Source organism: Heteronotia binoei, chromosome 11, assembly GCF_032191835.1.
Source record: "Heteronotia binoei isolate CCM8104 ecotype False Entrance Well chromosome 11, APGP_CSIRO_Hbin_v1, whole genome shotgun sequence".
Classification (NCBI taxonomy): domain Eukaryota; kingdom Metazoa; phylum Chordata; class Lepidosauria; order Squamata; family Gekkonidae; genus Heteronotia; species Heteronotia binoei.
The window spans coordinates 44,391,769-44,411,118 of NC_083233.1; the positions used below are offsets into that span (position 1 = coordinate 44,391,769).

At 45.5% G+C, this 19,350-nt stretch overlaps 1 protein-coding gene across 3 annotated transcripts in view; it reads left to right on the forward strand.

The window, feature by feature from the left end:
- Positions 1 to 19,350, forward strand: part of GPC3 (glypican 3) — a 329,633-nt gene that overhangs the window by 208,067 nt on the left and 102,216 nt on the right. For all 3 annotated transcript variants that reach the window (XR_009555978.1, XM_060250047.1, XM_060250048.1), the window contains exon 3: positions 3,556 to 4,250. Coding sequence is in view for 2 of the 3 variants with exons in the window: in XM_060250047.1 (XP_060106030.1) it covers positions 3,556 to 4,250 (695 nt within the window). In the remaining variant the exon portion in view is untranslated. The remainder of the gene's footprint in view (positions 1 to 3,555; positions 4,251 to 19,350) is intronic.

The window sequence follows — 19,350 nt, forward strand, 5'->3', positions numbered from 1 at the left end:
TAAATTTTTCAAGAGTCTCATCTTTTGATTTGGGCATATAGACAGTGCTATATTTTGTCTTTGCCTCTTGAAAACTGAGAAATTTATTTCTCCCAATCGAACAACATCACTGAATATTGTTTCCAAAAACCTTTCATTATGCACACTGCTTTTTCCACTGAAGCAAGGTGCAGTTCCTTTTGCTCTCAGACAAACATCGCATCTTTCTTTGGATTTATCACAATGCACAACATCAAGCCCACAATCCTTTAGCAACTTCTCAACACTCTGCATGCTTCTGTGTGTTAACTTGACATGCCAAGCATAAACACATTTCCTATGGTCACACTTTCTGCCTTCAGTCTGGCAAACAGTCTTTTCCACAACATCAACAGCATCTGACCTTTCACTTAAGTTCATAATATAATGACCTCCATTTCTTTCATCCAGTTTAAAACTAATTCCAGAATTCTTCTGAATAATTTAACCATCATCTCCTTTATCAAGATATACAGCATAATTATTTTTTATAAGCACTTGGCTTAAAAGTAAATTCTCAATTGATTCAGGTGCATAAGCTACATTTTTCAGTCTTACTGGCATTAAATCTCCATCAGTGGTAAGCAATTTCATTTTGATCTCACCCACACCACAAACTTGTAAGGGTTTCTGGTTGGCACCTATCATTTCAGGTCTCTGACTTTCATCCAACTCTGAAAACATGTCTTTATATTGACAAATATGCATAAAAGATCCACTATCAATCAAAAATCTTCCTCTTTCACCAATAAAATTCACATTATTAACACACATAGTACTTTCTCTGTTCTTTTCTTTGTTCCCACCTGGCCATGTGGCTTGGAAAATTTCTGGTTTAAAAATTTCTGGCTGCTATTACTTCTATGGCTACGAGATGGCGCCCATGTTCCCTCATTTGAAACATGTGCTTTAAAATTGCTATTCCTTTGTTCAGTGTCCTTGTCCCCAGATCTGGAGGCTGCTTCCTCCTCGATAGCATTTAACAGGCCTTCCAGACTCAAATCCTTTTGCAGTCTCAAAATCATCTTAATTGGCTTGTAAGTACTGGGTAGAGCTTTCAGTATAGTTGAGATTAAGTCTCTTTCTGCAATAGCCTCACCAAACTCCTGTAGTCTGGATTACATGTACATGTTCCTTCAGTCGTTTAGTCACATTCTCCCTTTCTTGCACTTGAAAACCAAATATTTTGCCCTTTAAATCATGAATAGTGCTTATGGGAGTTTTGTTATATTTATCTTTAAGGCATTCAAGCATTTCTTTTGCAGTTTTAAGAGTGTGCAATTCAGGAATTTCTTATGCCCCAATAGATTCTAAAATGAGAGTTTTTGCAAAACCATCTAGCGGTTTAAAATTTGATTTTTGTTGCTCATTCTCTGGGGGATTTTCAGACAAAACTCTTTCAGCTCCACAAATCTTAAATCTTTGCATTAGGAGTGAGAGCCAGAATGAGTAATTATTCTTATTTAACTTCAGGGTACTAAATCCTATCACTGGTTGGTTATTCGCGGTACCAAAACCAAGATTTGCAGTGGCTGTCCCTGAAGACGTGGAAACAGAAGATCCAGTGACTCCTTTCTCTGGGTTCTGCATTTTTCACAGCAATCAGGCAGGGCAGGGTTAACGATTCTTCCTTCCTCACTGGAGAGAAAAGGCGGCTGAATGTGCGCGCGTGGTTGCAGCAAGGCTCTTCCAAGGTTTATGACGTAATCCACAGAAAAAGGGTTTAAAAGTTCCAAAATTTCTTTCTAGCACATCTGAGGCTTTTAGACAAAAGTAGCAGCGTTTCCAGATCAAGACAATCTGAATTCAAAGCTCATTTAAGTCAGAAGCTCTCAGTAATGGAAAGAGAAAAAAAAGGCATAGTTTTAAAATTGAGGCTTGTCTGCACATCATAGCAGCCTTCTGCCTATTGCTTTCTAAATGCTTTCAAAAGCGATCCAGATTAAAAAATAATAATCATTTAGAGTTCAAAAAACAGTCCATGCTATAAGCTACCAACTTGATGGCAAAAATCAAGAACCATACTCTGCTACCAATTTTGTTAGGGAATTCTATTTCTTTATCTCAGTGTGATGGATCACTAGATCAAATAATCATTGAGAGGCATTTAACATGAAAAAGCAAAAACATATTTATTTCTACAGGGAAAGGGTACTGGGAGGTGAAAATAACAAACACTATAGAACTACACGCTTACACTAGAAGATCATGTGCTTAATGGAAGACCACTTCCTCCTCCTTCTTGAACTCGCTGCCTGAACAAAGGAAGTCACCTGACTAACTGACCAAACAGACAAAACAGGTTTTCCCGCTTCTAGACCTTGATTGACAGCAGTCAGTATCTTCTTCCCAGGTCATGCAGACAATAGGGAATCATGCACCCTGTTAACCCTATAATGACTGGAACTTTAGAACATTGCAAAGGACATACAAAACAGATACATATTTCCAACACTCATGTCCCACACAGGCAGAATTGAAAACTTTTATGCAAAACATGGTTAGTGACCGGTGAATTGTGGCGCTTTGTGCTGCTGCTTTGTCACTCTGTTTATGGTGTCCAGGAGGACTGCAAGCCCAAGTGCAGGGAGTATAGTGTGAAAAAGGATTTCATACCTGCCTGTCATGATAGTCTCTTCTGTTTATAATGTTCGCTTATACTTGCAGAAAAAATGTTGCCATTCTTCTCTGAGCAGGAGAATCAGGCATGATCTTGGGCACATAGTGGCTTCTGAGGCATTTCATGCAATGCCTGCAAGCCCTCTAGCACCATCCTGCTGATCTGAGCTTAGATGTAGCTGCTGGACCAGTTTGGCTAAAGGCAAAATCTGATGTGCTATACCTTTCTGAACAGATAATGGTATGAAACATGGTTGCCTGGCACCAGTAGATCAGATGGAGTGCGATAATGGACATCTCCGCAACACAGATTAACTAGGGAAGCAAAAAAAGTCTCAAAGATTTGAACCATGATGTAATGCACTTTCTGGTGGGAATAGCCACTGTGTTGAAAGGTGCAGATGAAAAGCTGGAGGATGGTTTTCACAGAGGCTGTGTATGGATAGTGGGCCAGACAGCGAGGCTTCCATTCCATTTTCTCATTCGCCCCTTGCCTATGACCTGCTGTTAACTTTGTTTCCATGGAAGTCACAACTTGATATTTTAAACAGTTTATCACTTTATCTAATCTGCTGTAATAATCTTCTGCTAATCTGCTGTTTATTACTTTATCTAATCTGCTGCAACTGATTTTATTGCTGGACAGCCTGGACATTCTGGAAATTTTTTGACTCTTGCCTCTTTTTTTCAGCTATACTGTGCTGGCACTTTATAAATAGATTAAATACACCATCCTGTTTTTAAGGTTTTAAGGATTATGCTTTTATTGTGTTATAGTTATTTATTGTTAATCTTCCATGTTGTAACCTGCCTTGAGCCTGCTTCTGGGAAGGGCAAGATAGAAATTCAACAAAGAAATACTTGTTGCTTTTTCAGAATAAAGTTAGTTGACCCCTACCCTGTTTTCTGTTTTTACAGAAGCCTTTGAGATGGTTGTACGACATGCAAGAAACTACACCAATACCATGTTCAGAAACTCTTACCACAACATGGCTGCCAAGGCTTTTAAATTTGTGGGAGAATTTTTTACTGACATCTCTCTGTACATCTTGGGCTCAGACATTAATGTCAATGACATGATAAACGAGTTCTTTGATAGCTTGTTCCCTTTAGTCTACCCACACCTAATTAACCCGGGCTTCCCCAATCCTTCACTGGAAACGACTGAGTGCCTCCGGCTAGCAAGGCGAGACCTGAAGGTATTTGGAAATTTCCCCAAGGTCATGATGACACAAGTGTCAAAGTCTCTGCAAGTGACGCGAGTCTTCCTTCAGGCACTCAACCTTGGTATAGAGGTGGTCAACACCACCGACCATTTGAAATTCAGCAAGGACTGTGGGCGGGCTCTTTTGAAAATGTGGTACTGCTCCCACTGCCAGGACCTCATGATGGCCAAGCCATGTGCTGGATTCTGCAATGTTGTCTTGCAAGGGTGCCTTGCCAGTGTGGTAGAGATAGACAGTTACTGGCGGGAATACCTCCGATCTTTGGAAGGACTGGCAAAAGGCATGCGGGGCATCTATGACATGGAACACGTGCTTCTCAACCTCTTCTCCTTGATACGGGACTCAATTATGTACATGCAGAAGAATGCAGAGAAGCTGGCTGTAACGGTGAGTCCTGCTATGGTTTCTGTAGATTCCCCATGAACATTTTTTTCTTGAGGGTTGTGTGTCTATCGTGAATTGGATTCCAGGGAAGGGAAAATGCTACTTCAAAATGAAAGGGAGAAAGCCATTTGTGTGTCATGCAATTTTGTGTGGAATCTTACTTAACGCGGAATATGTAATCTCTCTAAATGGTTAGTGAATTGTTTCAGAAAGCCCTAAGCTCACTGTAAGAGCTTGAGTAACTTTGAAGGGAAAAAATGGAGAGAGTAGTACATAAATGAGAGGATCCCCTCTTTGCTTACATCACATTTCCCCAGAAGTGAAGAGCAAGAGAGGGGAGCGCAAGACCAGCAACCAAACTCGTATCAGAAGGCTTTTAATTAGGCAAGGGTGGTGTGTCCTTGTCTTGCCCCCCCCCCCAAGCCCAGTGAAGCAGGGAAGATTCCCTTTTTAAACAGAAGCAGGGACAACACTTCATCAAAATCCTGCAGAGTCTATGCCCTCTCTTCAGGCTTAACAGGTAGACTGCTATCAAGCTCTTTTAACTATTCTCAGTGACTCTAGAGGAAAGAACCAACCTCCAAGCCTTCCAGAAAACTTATTCCAGAAAGTCCACTCTGTAAGGTAGGACTTTGAACTGTTCTTTTCAGCTAACTAATACATTTCAAGGTACAGTTACCCCAAAGTTCCAAATGGAGATCAGAATGCTTCAGCATTCACAAGACAAGGCCTTTAATCTCCAGGAACAGAGGAACTGCTATTTGCCACTGACATGGTGAAAGCTGTCAATAGTTCAAACAGCGGCTTTCTAAGCAAAGAATAGCTAAACTTATAGGAGTAGAGTTTGACTGCCCCCCCCCCCGGCCCAGGGAGCCAATCAGAGTCCACAGGGTGATGCAACCTTCCACCTAGTTGCCAGGGATACTAAGAGTTAAATGCCAGCCAATTTGTCCTTGGTTTTCAGGCTAGATGCTTACCCTCAGCTGTATGGAATCTGTTAATTGGGAGCCAGTAAGAAGTACCAGCTTCCACAGGTGTTGATAATTTCACTTGAAGGCCACTAGCAATTATCTTTTTGTGAGAGCATACTTTTGGAAATGTTTTCTCAGCCAAGAGGCCTAGCTAGAATCTAAAGGCGAGGCCAGGTTAACCAAAGTCTGCAAGGAACCATAAAAGCACTAAAGCCTCACATTTGATTGGGCCTTTGGCACAAATAGTTGTGGGGTATGACTCCGGTAAAAGTGTGTATAGTGTTCCTCTCCTTGTGTTGTCTTTTCTTGTCCTGTTGCCTTGAGACGAGGAAAAATAGAATATAAATATTTTAATAACTAGAGTACAATGTATTTTGAATTGACTAACCTTCAGAGTAATCTCGTCTTTGTAGGAGTTGTTTAGAATCATTCCACAATATGGCTGAAAGTTTTATATAGACAGTGGCTGCTAGGCAGTGGCTGTTGCTAGGCAACTAACCTTGCTTCTATCAGTAAAAAGAAACCAGGCTTTGTTCTCTCAGTAAAAGGAGGCCCTTTCAAGTCCTCTTTTGGCCTTTGAGGGAGAACTCATTGGTTTCAATCCTCTCTTCTGCCCAAGTGACTCTTGCTAGTAGCCAAGCTGAGGACTCTTCCCTATCCTCCTCTAGAAGGGAGACAGACAGACAGGGGAAAAAATGATGTCCTGTACCAGCAGGTCAGATACGCAGAGAGAGGGAGATAGGGAAGGAAAGCAGGAGACAGAAAGAGATTGCAGTCCTGTGCTTAAGACCAACACCATTATCAGAGGAGAAGAAGAAGAAGACTGCAGATTTATACCCTGCCCTTCTCTCTGAATCAGAGACTCAGAGCGGCTTACAATCTCCTATATCTTCTCCCCCCACAACAGACACCCTGTGAGGTGGGTGGGGCTGAGAGAGCTCTCACAGCAGCTGCCCTTTCAAGGACAACCTCTGACAGAGCTATGGCTGACCCAAGCCCATTTCAGCAGCTGCAAGTGGAGGAGTGGGGAATCAAACCCGGTTCTCCCAGATAAGAGTCTGCACATTTAACCACTACACCAAACTGGCTCTGAAAGTGCCAGGGAGTGTTGGTCTGAAAAGTATTACTAAAGGCCTCTGAGGGAGAACTCATTGGGGCCAGTCTTGTCTAGGGCTGCCAGTTCCAGGTTGTTGGGAAATCCCTGGAGATTCTGTGGTGGAGTTTGAGGAGAGCATGGGAGGAAGAAGAAGAATTGCAGATTTATACCCCGCCCTTCTCTCTGAATCAGAGATTCAGAGCGGCTTATAGTCTCCTATATCTTCTCCCCCCACAACAGACACCCTGTGAGGTAGGTGGGGCTGAGAGGGCTTTCACAGTAGCTGCCCTTTCAAAGACAACTGCGATAGCTATAACTAACCCAAGGCCATTCCAGCAGATGCAAGTGGAGGAGTGGGGAATCAAACCCCACAACTATTTGTGCCAAAGGCCCAATCAAATGTGGGACTGTAGTGCTTTTATGGCTCCTTGCAGACTTTGGTCAACCTGGACTGGCTTCAGTTAGGCTTCAGAGCAGAGTCTTGCTGTGGAAACTGACTGGGTGAACATATGAACATATGAAGCTGCCTTATACTGAATCAGACACTTGGTCCATCAAAGTCAGTATTGTCTTCTCAGACTGGCAGCGGCTCTCCAGGGTCTCAAGCTGAGGTTTTTCACACCTATTTGCCTGGACCCTTTTTTGGAGATGCCGGGGATTGAACCTGGGACCTTCTGCTTCCCAAGCAGATGCTCTACCACTGAGCCACCGTCCCTCCCCTGGTTTTGGATCAGTCATGCACTTCCAGCCTAACCTGCCTCACAGATGAAATGGGGGAGAGGAGAATGATGTAAGCTGCTTTGGTCCCCACTACTGTGGAGAGAGTTCCCTATGTGAAGGCTGCAGGAAGAAGGGAGGTAATGGAAAGCTGAAGTTAGAGGGCAGATAAAGGGAAAGTTGCCAACTCCAGGTTAGGAAATTCCTGGAGTTTTAAGGGGTGGAGCCTGGAGAGGGTAGGGTTTGAGGAGGGGTGGGACCTCAGATACATACAATGCCATACCTGCTACCTTCCAAACCAGTCATTTCCCTCTTGGGAACCACTGTTGCCAATCACCAAGTGATGGCTAGAGATCACTCAGAATTGCAACTGCTCTCCAGATGGCAGAGACCATCTCCCTTTGAGGTGGGAATGAATGCCTTCACTTGGGTGGGTGGGAAGACAGCAAGGGTGGGGGAGCACTTGCCCAGCGCCTCTTTCTAGAGCCCGCTGTATTTTTCAACAGGCCTTATTCCTTGTCAGAATTGCCTATCTGAGCAGATATTTTTTGATGGAGGAGGGGGGGCAGCGGGGGGTGCCACACACCCTTGGGCTGGCGCTGGAAGGGACAATAGCTTGTTGGTAGAACGTATACTTTTAATACACTAAGTCCCAGTTACTGTCTATAGGTTTTACCCCACACTTGTACTGCAGGATCCATTTTAGGAGACTTGGGAAGCTACCAGCTCTAGTAAGAAATACTGAGCTAAATAGACTGGTAGTCCAGTGTGGGTAGGAGACACTTTAACAAGCAACTGCAGGGTCCTTCAGATGTCTTTTTGCAAAGAGGAGTAGAGAAAATTTCACTCTTAGTTGAAACAAAGTGAAGCCATAAAGGGTGATGAAGTATTTCTACCTTACAATAGCTCTTTAATTGCAAGGTATTAGCTGCCGAGGAGGGAGAAAAAGGGCAGGAGATTTTAAGCAAATGACTTTTCTGTTCTGGGATTAATAACTCGTGAACAATTTACTGGTACATTAAAGGTAAACAAAGATCCAAATGGGTAACCAGAGGAGAGTCTTGATTAAGACATTTGCGAAGAAAAGGGGGTATTGCATTGCATTTTAGCTATTTCTCATAGTACAAATATTGCCAAAGGGTATGAGAGCCCTCCAGTAACTGTCAGAGTAGGCAATTGAAGGTTAGCAGATTTAGCCCCGTGGGGGTCTCACTATAATTATAAGACTTCTCAGTTGATCAATTTGAGCTTGTATTATCTATATATGACAAAAAGTAAATTCCTTTAATATTAAATGATTGATTTATACGCTTAGTTGTCACAGTCTGAGACGGTACATTTCCCTTATACGTCTGAGAGGAACTATTTTCCCTTTCTATGATGGCAGCTGCCATCTGCTTTTTAAAAATAAGTGCATTAAAAGCAAAAACTTCCAAAAGGAGGGTTCACTGATCAGAAGCACCTCTGTTTTTAAATCACTTATTCTGGCAAATTAATCACATCTTTACTGCAGAAGTTTTAAAAAGAATCTTTGAATTACAGGCTGTGTAAAGTCCAGAGAATTTAGGACAGAGGAGTCCCAAGTCCCAGTCACACTTTGCCATGAAGTTCACTCTAGCAGCCTTGAGTCACTTGCAGTCTCTCAGCCTAACCTTCATCAAAGATTGGCTGACAGGATAACATGACAATGGGGAAAAAGTGAAATTTAATAATGAGAAGACAGAGGTTCTCTGGGTTAGTAGAAGGCAGACTGGGGACTGCCTTTCTACTAACTCAGACTGCTTTGTTGGGGTTATATTCTCCTTGAAAAGCCACATTTGCTGCTTGGGAGTGTTACTTGACACAGCAATTATCCTAGAAAACCAGGTGGCTGCAGTGATCTGGTGTGCTTTTACTCAGCTTCTGGTGGTGTGCCAGCTGCACCCATTAGTGCAGTTAGATCAAGTTTAGTTAGATCTAACTGCAGTGATCTATGTCTTAGTTACACATAGACTGGACTATTGAAATGTACTTTACTTGGAGCTATCCTTGAAGAGTGTTTGGAAGCTGGAGCTAAGTGAAAAATGCAGCAGCTAGACTACTAGTCAGAGCCAGTTTATTGGGAGCATCATGTGATCCTGATATTCAGCAATTACACTGACTACCAATCTGCTCCTGAGCCTAATTCAGGATGCTGGTTTTGACCTTTAAAGCCAAGGACTAGGGTATCAGAATAACCGTCTTGTCCCATATGTTCCTGCCTAGGAATAAAGATCACAGGGAGAGGGTTTTCCTGAATGTCGCATCAACCCAAGAATCTTTTTTGGTAGGTACATGAGAAGGCCTTTTCAGTGCCAGCCTCACAATTATGGAGCAAGCTTCCTGGGGAGGTGTGCCTGGCCCCCTTGCTTTTGATCTTTAGGAGGCAGTTGAAGATTGTTTTATTTAGGGCTGCATTTGATTGATTTGGTGGCATTCTTAATTTGTGGTTTTAAATATCTTTTTAGAAACCATGGAAGAAAAATGATGAGACAAAGACTGCTTTCTCGCAAACTTTGTTCTCCCCCCTCCCCCCCAAAAAAAGCAGTGACTTTTTTGCTTCTATGCATTATCCACCTTCTGGGTATTCCCGTCCCTGCCTCATGTTTTCCCAGATCTGCTGTAGTATTGTTATCCTTACAGAGATCCTCCAAGTAGATTTTGGATCAATGTGGACAAGAAGATGCAGATTTCCACACCTTCCCATCCACATCAGCAGCTACACCTAGTACCATTTCCCCCTCATGCTAGCTTTGAAAATCAGTGATACATCACTGTAATGTCATTACACTTAAGTGCTATACCTACTACCAATTCTTTTAAAGCCAGCATAAATTTTATCAGCTGGAGGGACATGTCTAAGGGGGCAGCACAGAGAGTGCCCCCCTTCTGAAGAAGCCCTGTTGCCCCAGAAATGCTCATACAGTGAGAGCACAGCATGTGCTCTTGTGTGAAAGCAACCAGAATACGTTTGATTACTAGATGGCTGAGCTCCTCCAGAGATAACACTTTCCATCACACTGTTCCTGTGATTATCCAGAGGCATCTGGCTGCTAAGGATGCTAAGTCCCTGGAGGGCCTTGGCTCTTCAGAGCTCTGTTTAAGAGGTCCGGTGACACATAGCTGTGTTGCATCTGCGTATGATGTCACCTTGCTGTCTTTGTTCTTCCCAGTGCAGAAAGCACTTCAGAATACAAAAGAGGCAACTTACTGTGGGTTTTTTTTTTAAAACAACTCCTTTGTTTTTGGGACTGCTCTCTTGTGCATTGATGCCAAATTGCTTCTGCTGGATGACTCTGTTGCTCCAAAGTGATTAGGCTTGGAAACAAATGAGAACTGTCTCAAAGGTTACAACGGTGGGATTTTAAAGAACTTGGCATTTTCTGGCTCTGTACATTTCTCTGGTCCTTTCCCTCCTGGGCCCCCTTTTAAAAAATATTTTTTCTTTTTGTGAAGCTTTGTGTCCCCCCCCCCCACTTTCTTCCTGTTCAAAGTGTAGTTTGAAGATGTAGCCACTTAAAACGAAAAAGAAACCAGATTTTGAAAGGAGCTAATGTGCAGTCTCTTTCTTGCCTATCTGAACTCAGTTTGGCCAACAGAATCTTGTTAATGACTATTTCACCCCAAAGGAAATATGAGTAAGTTTATTCTGTCATCTGCTGTAGGAGCCTAGGGAATGTTATAGAATAAGCTGCATTTAAAATGTGCAGGCACAAGTTTACAGCCCCATCTGCTTGAGATGAATGATTTATTGTATTTGTATCCCACCTTTTCCCCCAATGGGGACTCAAAATGGTCTACATCAGTGTTTCCCATTTGCAGGGTCGTGACCCGGTACCGGGCCATGGAAGCCTCACTACCAGGACACAAGAAAAACCAAAGCTAACCCCGCCTCCAGCAAAGCTAGCCCCCCTCCATCTTTGTGTTGTGCAGAGAGGAGCTCGGCTGCCTCTCCTTCTTTCTCCCCCACTTCCAGTGTTTGAGAAAAAAGCTAGCATCCACTGGCACTTTAGACCCATGAAGTGTTCTTCAAGGTATGAGCTTTCATGTGCCTTGCAGTATGTTCTTTTGGGGAGATTTCCCTGGGAAGTCTGGGCGGCAAAGAAGAGTGTGTGTGTTTTTTCAGCCAGAAGGGGCGGGAAGTGGGCATTCCAGTAGCTTTTTTTTTTTTTTTTACCAAACGACTCCTGGGCAGAGTTTTTGCTGGCTGGGGTCATCTGATGGTGACAAAGGCTTTTTCCTCTCCCCCACCTTCTTTCTTTCTTCCTTTCCCTGCAAGTGATGCTCTGTCTGTATTCTTGGTGCTGGGAGGGGGGGAAACAACAGTGGGAGGGCTTCTAATGCCCTGGCCCCACTGGTGGACATTCTGGTGCTTTTGGGGGCATTGTATGTTTATGTTCTTTCTTTCCATGTCTTTCCTTTCCATGTCTTTCCTTTTCTTTTCTTTCCTTCCTTCCTTCCTTCCTTCCTTCCTTCCTTCCTTCCTTCCTTCCTTCCTTCCTTCCTTCCTTCCTTTCTTTCCTCCCTTTCTTTCTTTCTTTCTTTCTTTCTTTCTTTCTTTCTTTCTTTCTTTCTTTCTTTCCTCCCTTTCTTTCTTTCCTCCCTTTCTCCCTTCCCTTTCTGGATGAAACTTTTCTGTTCATCATACTGTTGTTGCAGACATAGGAGCTCTGCCAATGAAAAGTCGGCACCCCCAGTTGTAGCCAGGTGGCCCTCTATGAGATTTCTGTGTGAGTGAATGAGAGTAAGAGGTGTGGGGCAGAAAGAGATTATTGGAGATTACTGTGGTATATCTCAACAGCACTGGAAGAGATGGTACTGTGGACTTGGCACCATTTTACTGGTCCTGCTTTTAACAGCTGTCTGACACCAAAATTAAACTCCTCCTGTAGACATTAAAAAGGATGAAAGTAGTTCACTGGCTAAGTATCTGCACAATAGGTTGCTTTTAAAGGCATGGGAAACACAGCCAGTAAAAAGCTGCAAGCCCCTCATAAATATCCTTTTTGGGATAACTGCAGATAACTTCCCCCCACAGAAACCCAGCAAGTGTCACAACCTGTACTGCAGCAGTAGCAACTCTAGTTAATAAGCCAGGAATAAGAAAAGAAGTTGGCATTTATACATCATGTGAAACCATGGTTAAGACTTCCAGACTTGTATGAACTTCATTTAACTTGAAATTAATTCATTAATTGCAATACAATTCTCTGCTACCTTTCACAGCAATTTCCCCGTGTTTCAACCAAAGAAAAGTATGAAAAATAGCTGTTGAAAGATTTTCTTAAAACCAAGCAAGCTTGGTTGTAGCTTGAGGCAGGGTTCCAGTGAAAAAATAACCAGGCCACAGGAAAGAAAAGTTTGGGAAATCCTGGTCTACATCATTCTCCTTGCAACAACCCTGTGAGGTAGGTTAGGATGAGAGTGTGTGACTCTTAACCTTTTGTATACTAATGCAATTGGTTCCTTTTGTTTCCCACTGCTCCTCCAAACAGCACAGAATGTCTGAGGTAAGCCAGTTTGGTGTAGTGGTTAAGTGCGCAGAGTTTAATCTGGAAGAACTGGGTTTCATCTCCCACTTCTTCGCATGCACCTGCTGGGTGATCTTGGGTCAGCCACAGTTCTCTCAGAGCTGTTCTCTCAAGAGCAGTTCTCTGAGAGCTCACACAGCCCCAACTACCTCACAGTGTGTCTGTTGTGGGGAGAGGAAGGGAAGGAGATTGTAAACTGCTCTGAGATTCCCAAGTGAAGGGTGGGGTATAAATCCAATCTCATCCTCCCTCTACTTCCTCCTCCTCCACAGGGTAAGCCATAGCAGGGCCCCCTTCTCCCAACCTATTTAGCTAAGGATTTGCTTCTCCCTCCTGTCCAAATCTTAAACTGTGCTACTGCTTAAATTATAATCAGCCAAAGGCTGGAAAGACAGGTATTTGTTTTCCTCCCTTTTTGTGAAACCCCCAGGGCTGTCAATCTTGGTAATGTGTTTTGCCACTAATGTGTTTTTTCAACTGTTAAGTCTTCATTCATTGGGATAGGGAGGCTGCCCCACCTGTTCTGCCTAGTTATGTTTGTGTTTTGAGCTGTTTCACATGCTCTGATGCGGAAAAGGGAACATCTTGACAGCTGACTTCTGCGTGGCTGAGCTGAAGTTTCCTTGAAGCATTAAACTTACGTCTGGGCTGCAAAGTTTCAGGAGGCTCATGTGGCTGGGTGCTCCTCCCATAGAAAAGCTTCCTTCATATAAAATACTTGGGGTTGAATTCACCGGAAGACTTCACGTAAGGAGTTTACTGAGTCCTTAATGCTTGGCATCCAGATAAGGAAGCGGGGTAGTTTCAAACAGAGGCACGGTTTAATAAGTCCAGTTCTTTTTCTCGCTCTGGAGCTACAGTGAGGACAATTTACTTTCTCCTTGTTTCTGCCCACACCAAGTCCTAGAGTGGAATAGGGCAGTCTAAAGCACTGGCCTTGATTACAAGTTGTCAAAACACCATAGTGCTGATAGAGGGGACCTTTCTGAACCTTCCCTTTCCTCAAGCACCATGCAGTTTGTTCTGAAACTATTATCTGAGGCAGAACCTCCTAAACGAATTAGCAGCAGGAGGAGGGGAGCAGCATTCCCTCTAAGTTGAGTTAGTATGAGCTAGCTCACAGTTTTTTTTAGCCTCTGGCTCATGTATTTGTCTTAGCTCAGGAAAAATGGCCCCAGAGCAAACTAATTTATGCAGTAGCTCACAACTTAAATGCCAGTAGCTCATGAAGTAGTTTTTGCTCACAAGACTCCACAGCTTAGAGGAAGCATTGGAGGGGAGGAACACAACAACAGGTAGTCTAGTAAAATGCCTCTTTCCCACTTCCATTCATAGCTGATGTCTGCAGAAGAGGGGGAAAAAACAATTTCATTTTTATCCTGCCGCCTTCCATCCTAGCTCATTCTGGTTATGAGGCTCTGCGAATCCTTGGAGGAGGAGAGTTTGACAAACAGCAAACTGGTTGAATGGAATGGCAGGCAAAGCTCTCTGTGCCAGCCCCTTCCCAAAACACTTCTAGTGAATCCAGTCCTTACTGGCAAGTCTAGGACTAGTCAGAAGCACCCTCCCTACACACACATGTTTTCCTGTCATGTTAATCTTCTTGATGATGATGATGATGATGATGATGATGATGATGATGATGATGATGATGATGATATTGGATTTCTACCCCGCCCTGCACTCTGAATCTCAGAGTGGCTTACAAATCTCCTTTACCTTCCTCCCTCATAACAGACACCCTGTGAGGTAGGTGGGGCTGAGAGAGCTCTCATAGAAGCTACCCTTACAAGGACAGTTCTATGAGAGCTATGGCTAACCCAAGGACATTCCAGCAGCTGCAAGTGGAGGAGTGAGGAATCAAACCTGGTTCTCCCAGATAAGAGTCTGTGTACTTAACCATTACACTAGCTCTCTAGTCCTTACTGGCCAAGTCTAGGGCTAGTCAGAACCCCCCCCCCCCACACACTTTTTTTTCCTGGCATGCTAATCTTCTCGATGCAGTGTCTGTTTGTACCAACCAAGTGTCATAAAGTGATTAGTCCTTCTGCAATCTGCAATGGCGGTGGGAACAGACGATACAAGGGAGGGAGACCGAGACAAGTCAGTGCTCGTTCACCCTCCAATCTGTGTCCCATCCCAATGGTGACAGGGAGTAGGGTCAGAACGAATAACCTGCCTCCGTCATTGGTGCTATGCAATGCCAGGTCCATTAATAATAAGACCTCAGTCCTTTGAGAGTTTTTAATCGAACAGGACATGGACCTGGCATGTGTGACCGAAACCTGGGTTCGAGAGGGAGATACAGTAGCCCTCTCACAAACAACTCCCCTAGGTTACTCGGTCTTTCACCAATTGTGGACTAGTGGGCGGGAGGGAGGAGTGGCGTTATTTATACGTGAGGCTTACTCTTTTAGGGCACTCTCGGCTCCAAAGATCAAGGGCATTGAATGTGCCTGTCTGGTGTGGGAGGCTGGAGAGGGGTTGGCGATCTGGCTGGTATAACGCACCAGCCAGCGCCTTACTGTCCCTACTAGAGGCGGTGACAGGCTGGGGGCTGGAGCACCCAAGGCTGGTGATCCTGGGTGACTTCAACGTCCATGCTGATGACCCAGCCTCTAGTCAGGCGACGGACCTGTGTCATCCATGGCGACACTAGGACTCTCTCAATTTGTCACAGCCCCCATTTATCAGGACGGACACATGTTAGACCTGATCTTTGCGGCCGGGGTTATGGTGGACAATATAACCACCGAAGTGGTGCCATGGTCGGACCACCTCGCCCTTAGGGCTCGTGTAGATATGCCACCCCAAACCTGTTTAGGCGATGAGCCTATTATGGCTCGCCCGCGGAGCCAGATGGACCCAGAACAGTTCCAAACGGCTCTATGGGACCCCTGGCGATTCCCTCAATGGCCTGGTTGAGACCTGGAATAGCCAGCTATCTAGGGCCGTTGATGAGATTGCACCCTGACGCCCTCTACGGCCTCGGAGTAGGCTGGCTCCGTGGTATACCCCGGAGTTACGCCAGCTGAAACAAGGCCTCAGATGGCTAGAGAGGCAATGGCGACGCACCCGTGACGAAGTGACTAGAACATCTTATAGGGAGTTTATGAGGTCCTATGAGATGGCAGTCAAGGCCACAAAGAAAACATACTTTGCGGCCAAGATTGCGTCTGCAAATTCGCGCCCGGCACAATTATTTAGGATAATTTGGAATTTTATTACATTGCCACAAGGCAAGCCAAATGTTAAGGAATTGGAGATAGGCTGTGAGGCTTTTGCGAATTTTTTTGCAGACAAGGTCCAGTCACTCCGCCATGACTGCCCTGCCTTATTGGATACAGTGAATGAACTCGAGGTTCCGTGCGTGTCTTCCAGTTTGATCCTGGACTGCTGCAACCCACTCAGCTTGGAGGAAGTTGACAGAATCCTTGTTACTGCACGCCCAACTACTTGTGATCTGGACCCATACCCCTCCTGGTTAATTAAGGCCTGCCGGGAGGAGCTAAGATGTCCTATACGGGACATCATAAATAGATCTCTTTCAGAGGGCTTCCTTCCAATGCCCCTGAAGGAGGCAGTGGTCCTGAAAAAGCTTACAGCAGATCCGGCCGAATTGGCTCATTATCGGCCGGTCTCAAATTTGCCCTTTTTGGGCAAAATTATTGAGAGGGCTGTGGCATCGCAGTTGCAGGGCTTCTTGAATGACGCTTCCACCTTGGACCCATACCAGTCCCGCTTCTGCCCGGGCCACGGGGTGGAGACAGTGTTGGTTGCCCTCATGGATGACCTCCGGTGACATCTGGACCGAGGCGGCTTGGCGGTATTGCTGTTGTTAGACCTATCGGCTGCGTTCGATACTGTCGATCATCGGCTGCTGACCCACCACCTCGCCGACGCAGGAATTCGGGGGCTAGCCTTACAGTGGCTTTCCTCCTTCCTTGAAGGTTGGGGACAAAGGGTGGCGGTTGGAGGAGAGCTGTCCCAGAGACACCTACTTAATTGTGGGGTGCCTCAGGGGCAGTCCTCTCCCTGATGCTGTTTAATATCTTTATGCGCCCCCTTGCCCAGATCGTCCGGAGACATGGGCTGGGTTGCCATCAGTACGCTGATGACACCCAGCTCTATCTGTTAATGGGCGGCCGGACTGGCAACGCCCCTATAAATTTGGACCGGGTGTTGCAAGCCGTGGCAGGTTGGATTAAGCTGAGTGGGTTGAAGCTAAACTCAGCGAAGACAGAGGTCCTTTGCATAGGTCGTGGCGGGCTGGGAGGGGAGATCTCCCTACCAGCCTTTGACGGTGCGCCACTGATACCAGTGCGCAGGGTCAAGAGCTTGGGAGTGCTACTGGAGCCTTCCTTGACAACGGAGGCACAGATAGCAGCCACTGCTAAATCCGCCTTCTTCCATCTTAGAAGGGCGAGGCAGTTGGCCCCCTTCCTGGAACGTAGCGACCTGGCAACAGTGATCCATGCAACGGTCACCTTGAGACTAGACTACTGTAATGCCCTCTACATGGGGCTGCCCCTGTGCCGAACTCGGAAACTGCAGCTAGTGCAGAATGCGGCGGCCAGGCTGTTAGTGGGACTACCTCGGTGGGAACACATGCAGCCTGGGCTGAGGGAGCTGCACTGGCTTCCAATTGTGTTCCGAGTTCGCTACAAGGTGCTGGTTATCACCTTTAAAGCCCTATATTGCTGAAGACCTGCCTACTTTAGGGACCGCCTCTCTCAATATGTTCCCCAGAGAGCACTGAGATCTAGTTCCCAAAATCTCCTACAAATACCTGGACCAAGAGAGGCCAAACTGAAAGCAACGAGGGAGCAGGCCTTCTCAATAATGGCTCCCCACTGGTGGAATCAGCTACCAGAGGAAGTGCAAGCCCTGCGGGCCTTAAACCAGTTCCACAGGGCTTGCAAAACTGTCCTCTTTCAACAAGCCTACAAGGTGGAACTCTGAAAGTGACATCTGGCCATCTGTGTATGTATTACTGTAATGTAGCACCTTTAATTATTGTGTTTTTTTAAATATTTATGAAACTGTTTTTAACTGTATTTTATTATATGAATTGTATTATTATAATCATGGTATACATGTCTTGTGAGCTGCCCTGAGCCTGCCTCGTTGGGGAGGGCAGGATATAAATAAAAGCTTATTATTATTATTATTATTATTAGGGTTGCCAGCCTTCTGATAGGGACTGGAGATCTCCCAGAATTGCAACTGATCTCCAGACAACCTAAATTGCTTATTATTTACTTATTTATTTAAAATCTTTATTCCACTTCTCCTGGAGAAAATGGTTGCTTTGGAAAGGTGGATTGCATGACATTATACTCTACCAAGGTCCCTTCCCTACCCTGGTCGGATCACCTAGCCCTCAAGGCCCGTATGGAGATGCCACCCCAACCCTGTATGGGCGGAGAGCCTATTTTGGCTCTCTCGCGGAGCCTAATGGACCCGGAACGGTTCCAAATGGCCCTGTGGGATCCCTGATCCCCTGGCGATTCCCTTGATGATCTGGTGGAGGCCTGGAAAAACCGGCTGGTGTGAGGCTGGCATCGTGGTACACCTTAGAGTTACGCCAGCTGAAACAAGGGCTCAGACGACTAGAGAGGCAGTGACGGCATACTCGTGACGAAGCGATGAGAACATCCTATAGATCGTTTATGAGGTCTTACGAGATGGCAGTCAAGGCCGCGAAGAAAGCTTACTTTGCGGCCAGGATTGCGTCTGCAAATTCGCGCCCAGCTCAATTGTTTAGAATAATTGGAAGTCTTACTACACTGCCTCAAGGCAGACCAAATGTGAGGGAATTAGAGATAGGCTGCGAGGCTTTTGCGAAATATTTTGCAGATAAATTCACGTCGCTCCGCCAGGACCTGCCTATCACATTGCATACAGTACAGGAATTTGAGGCTCTGTGCCTGTCTTCCGATTTCGCTCTGGATCGCTTCAGCCCGCTCAGCCTGGAGGAAGTCGACGGAATTCTCTCTTCTGCACGCCCAACAACTTGTGATTTGGACCCTTGCCCCTCTTGGCTGATTAAATCTTGCCAAAGGGAGCTTAGATGTTCTTTATGGGACATCATAAATAGATCCCTCTTTGAGGGGCATTTTCCATCACCCTTGAAAGAGGCTTTGGTCCGTCCCCTCCTGAAAAAAAGTACAGCAGACCCGGCCGAATTGGCAAATTACCGACCGGTCTCTAATTTACTGTTTCTTGGTAAAATTATTGAGAGGGCATTGGCGTTGCATTTGCAGGGTTTTCTGGATGATGCTTCCATCCTAGACCCTTGCCAGTCCGGCTTTTGTCCAGGTCATGGGATGGAGACAGTGTTGGTCGCCTTGGTAGATGACCTCTAGCGTCATCTGGACCGAGGTGGCGTGGCGGTGCTGATGTTGTTAGATCTGTCGGCTGCATTCGACACGGTCGACCATCGGCTACTGACCCGCCGCCTCGCAGACATAGGGGTTGGGGGGCTAGCCCTACAATGGCTTTCCTCCTTCCTCGGGGGTCGGGGACAAAGGGTGGCAATTGGGGGTGAGCTGTCCCAGAGGCACACACTTGATTGTGGGATGCCGCAGGGAGCAGTTCTCTCCCCGATGCTATTTAATATCTATATGTGCCCCCTTGCCCAGATTGCCCGGAGGTATGGGCTTGGGTGTCACCAATATGCAGATGACACCTTGCTCTATCTGCTAATGGATGGCCGGCCTGACTGCATTCCAGGGAATTTGGACCTGGCATTGCAGGCCGTGGCAACT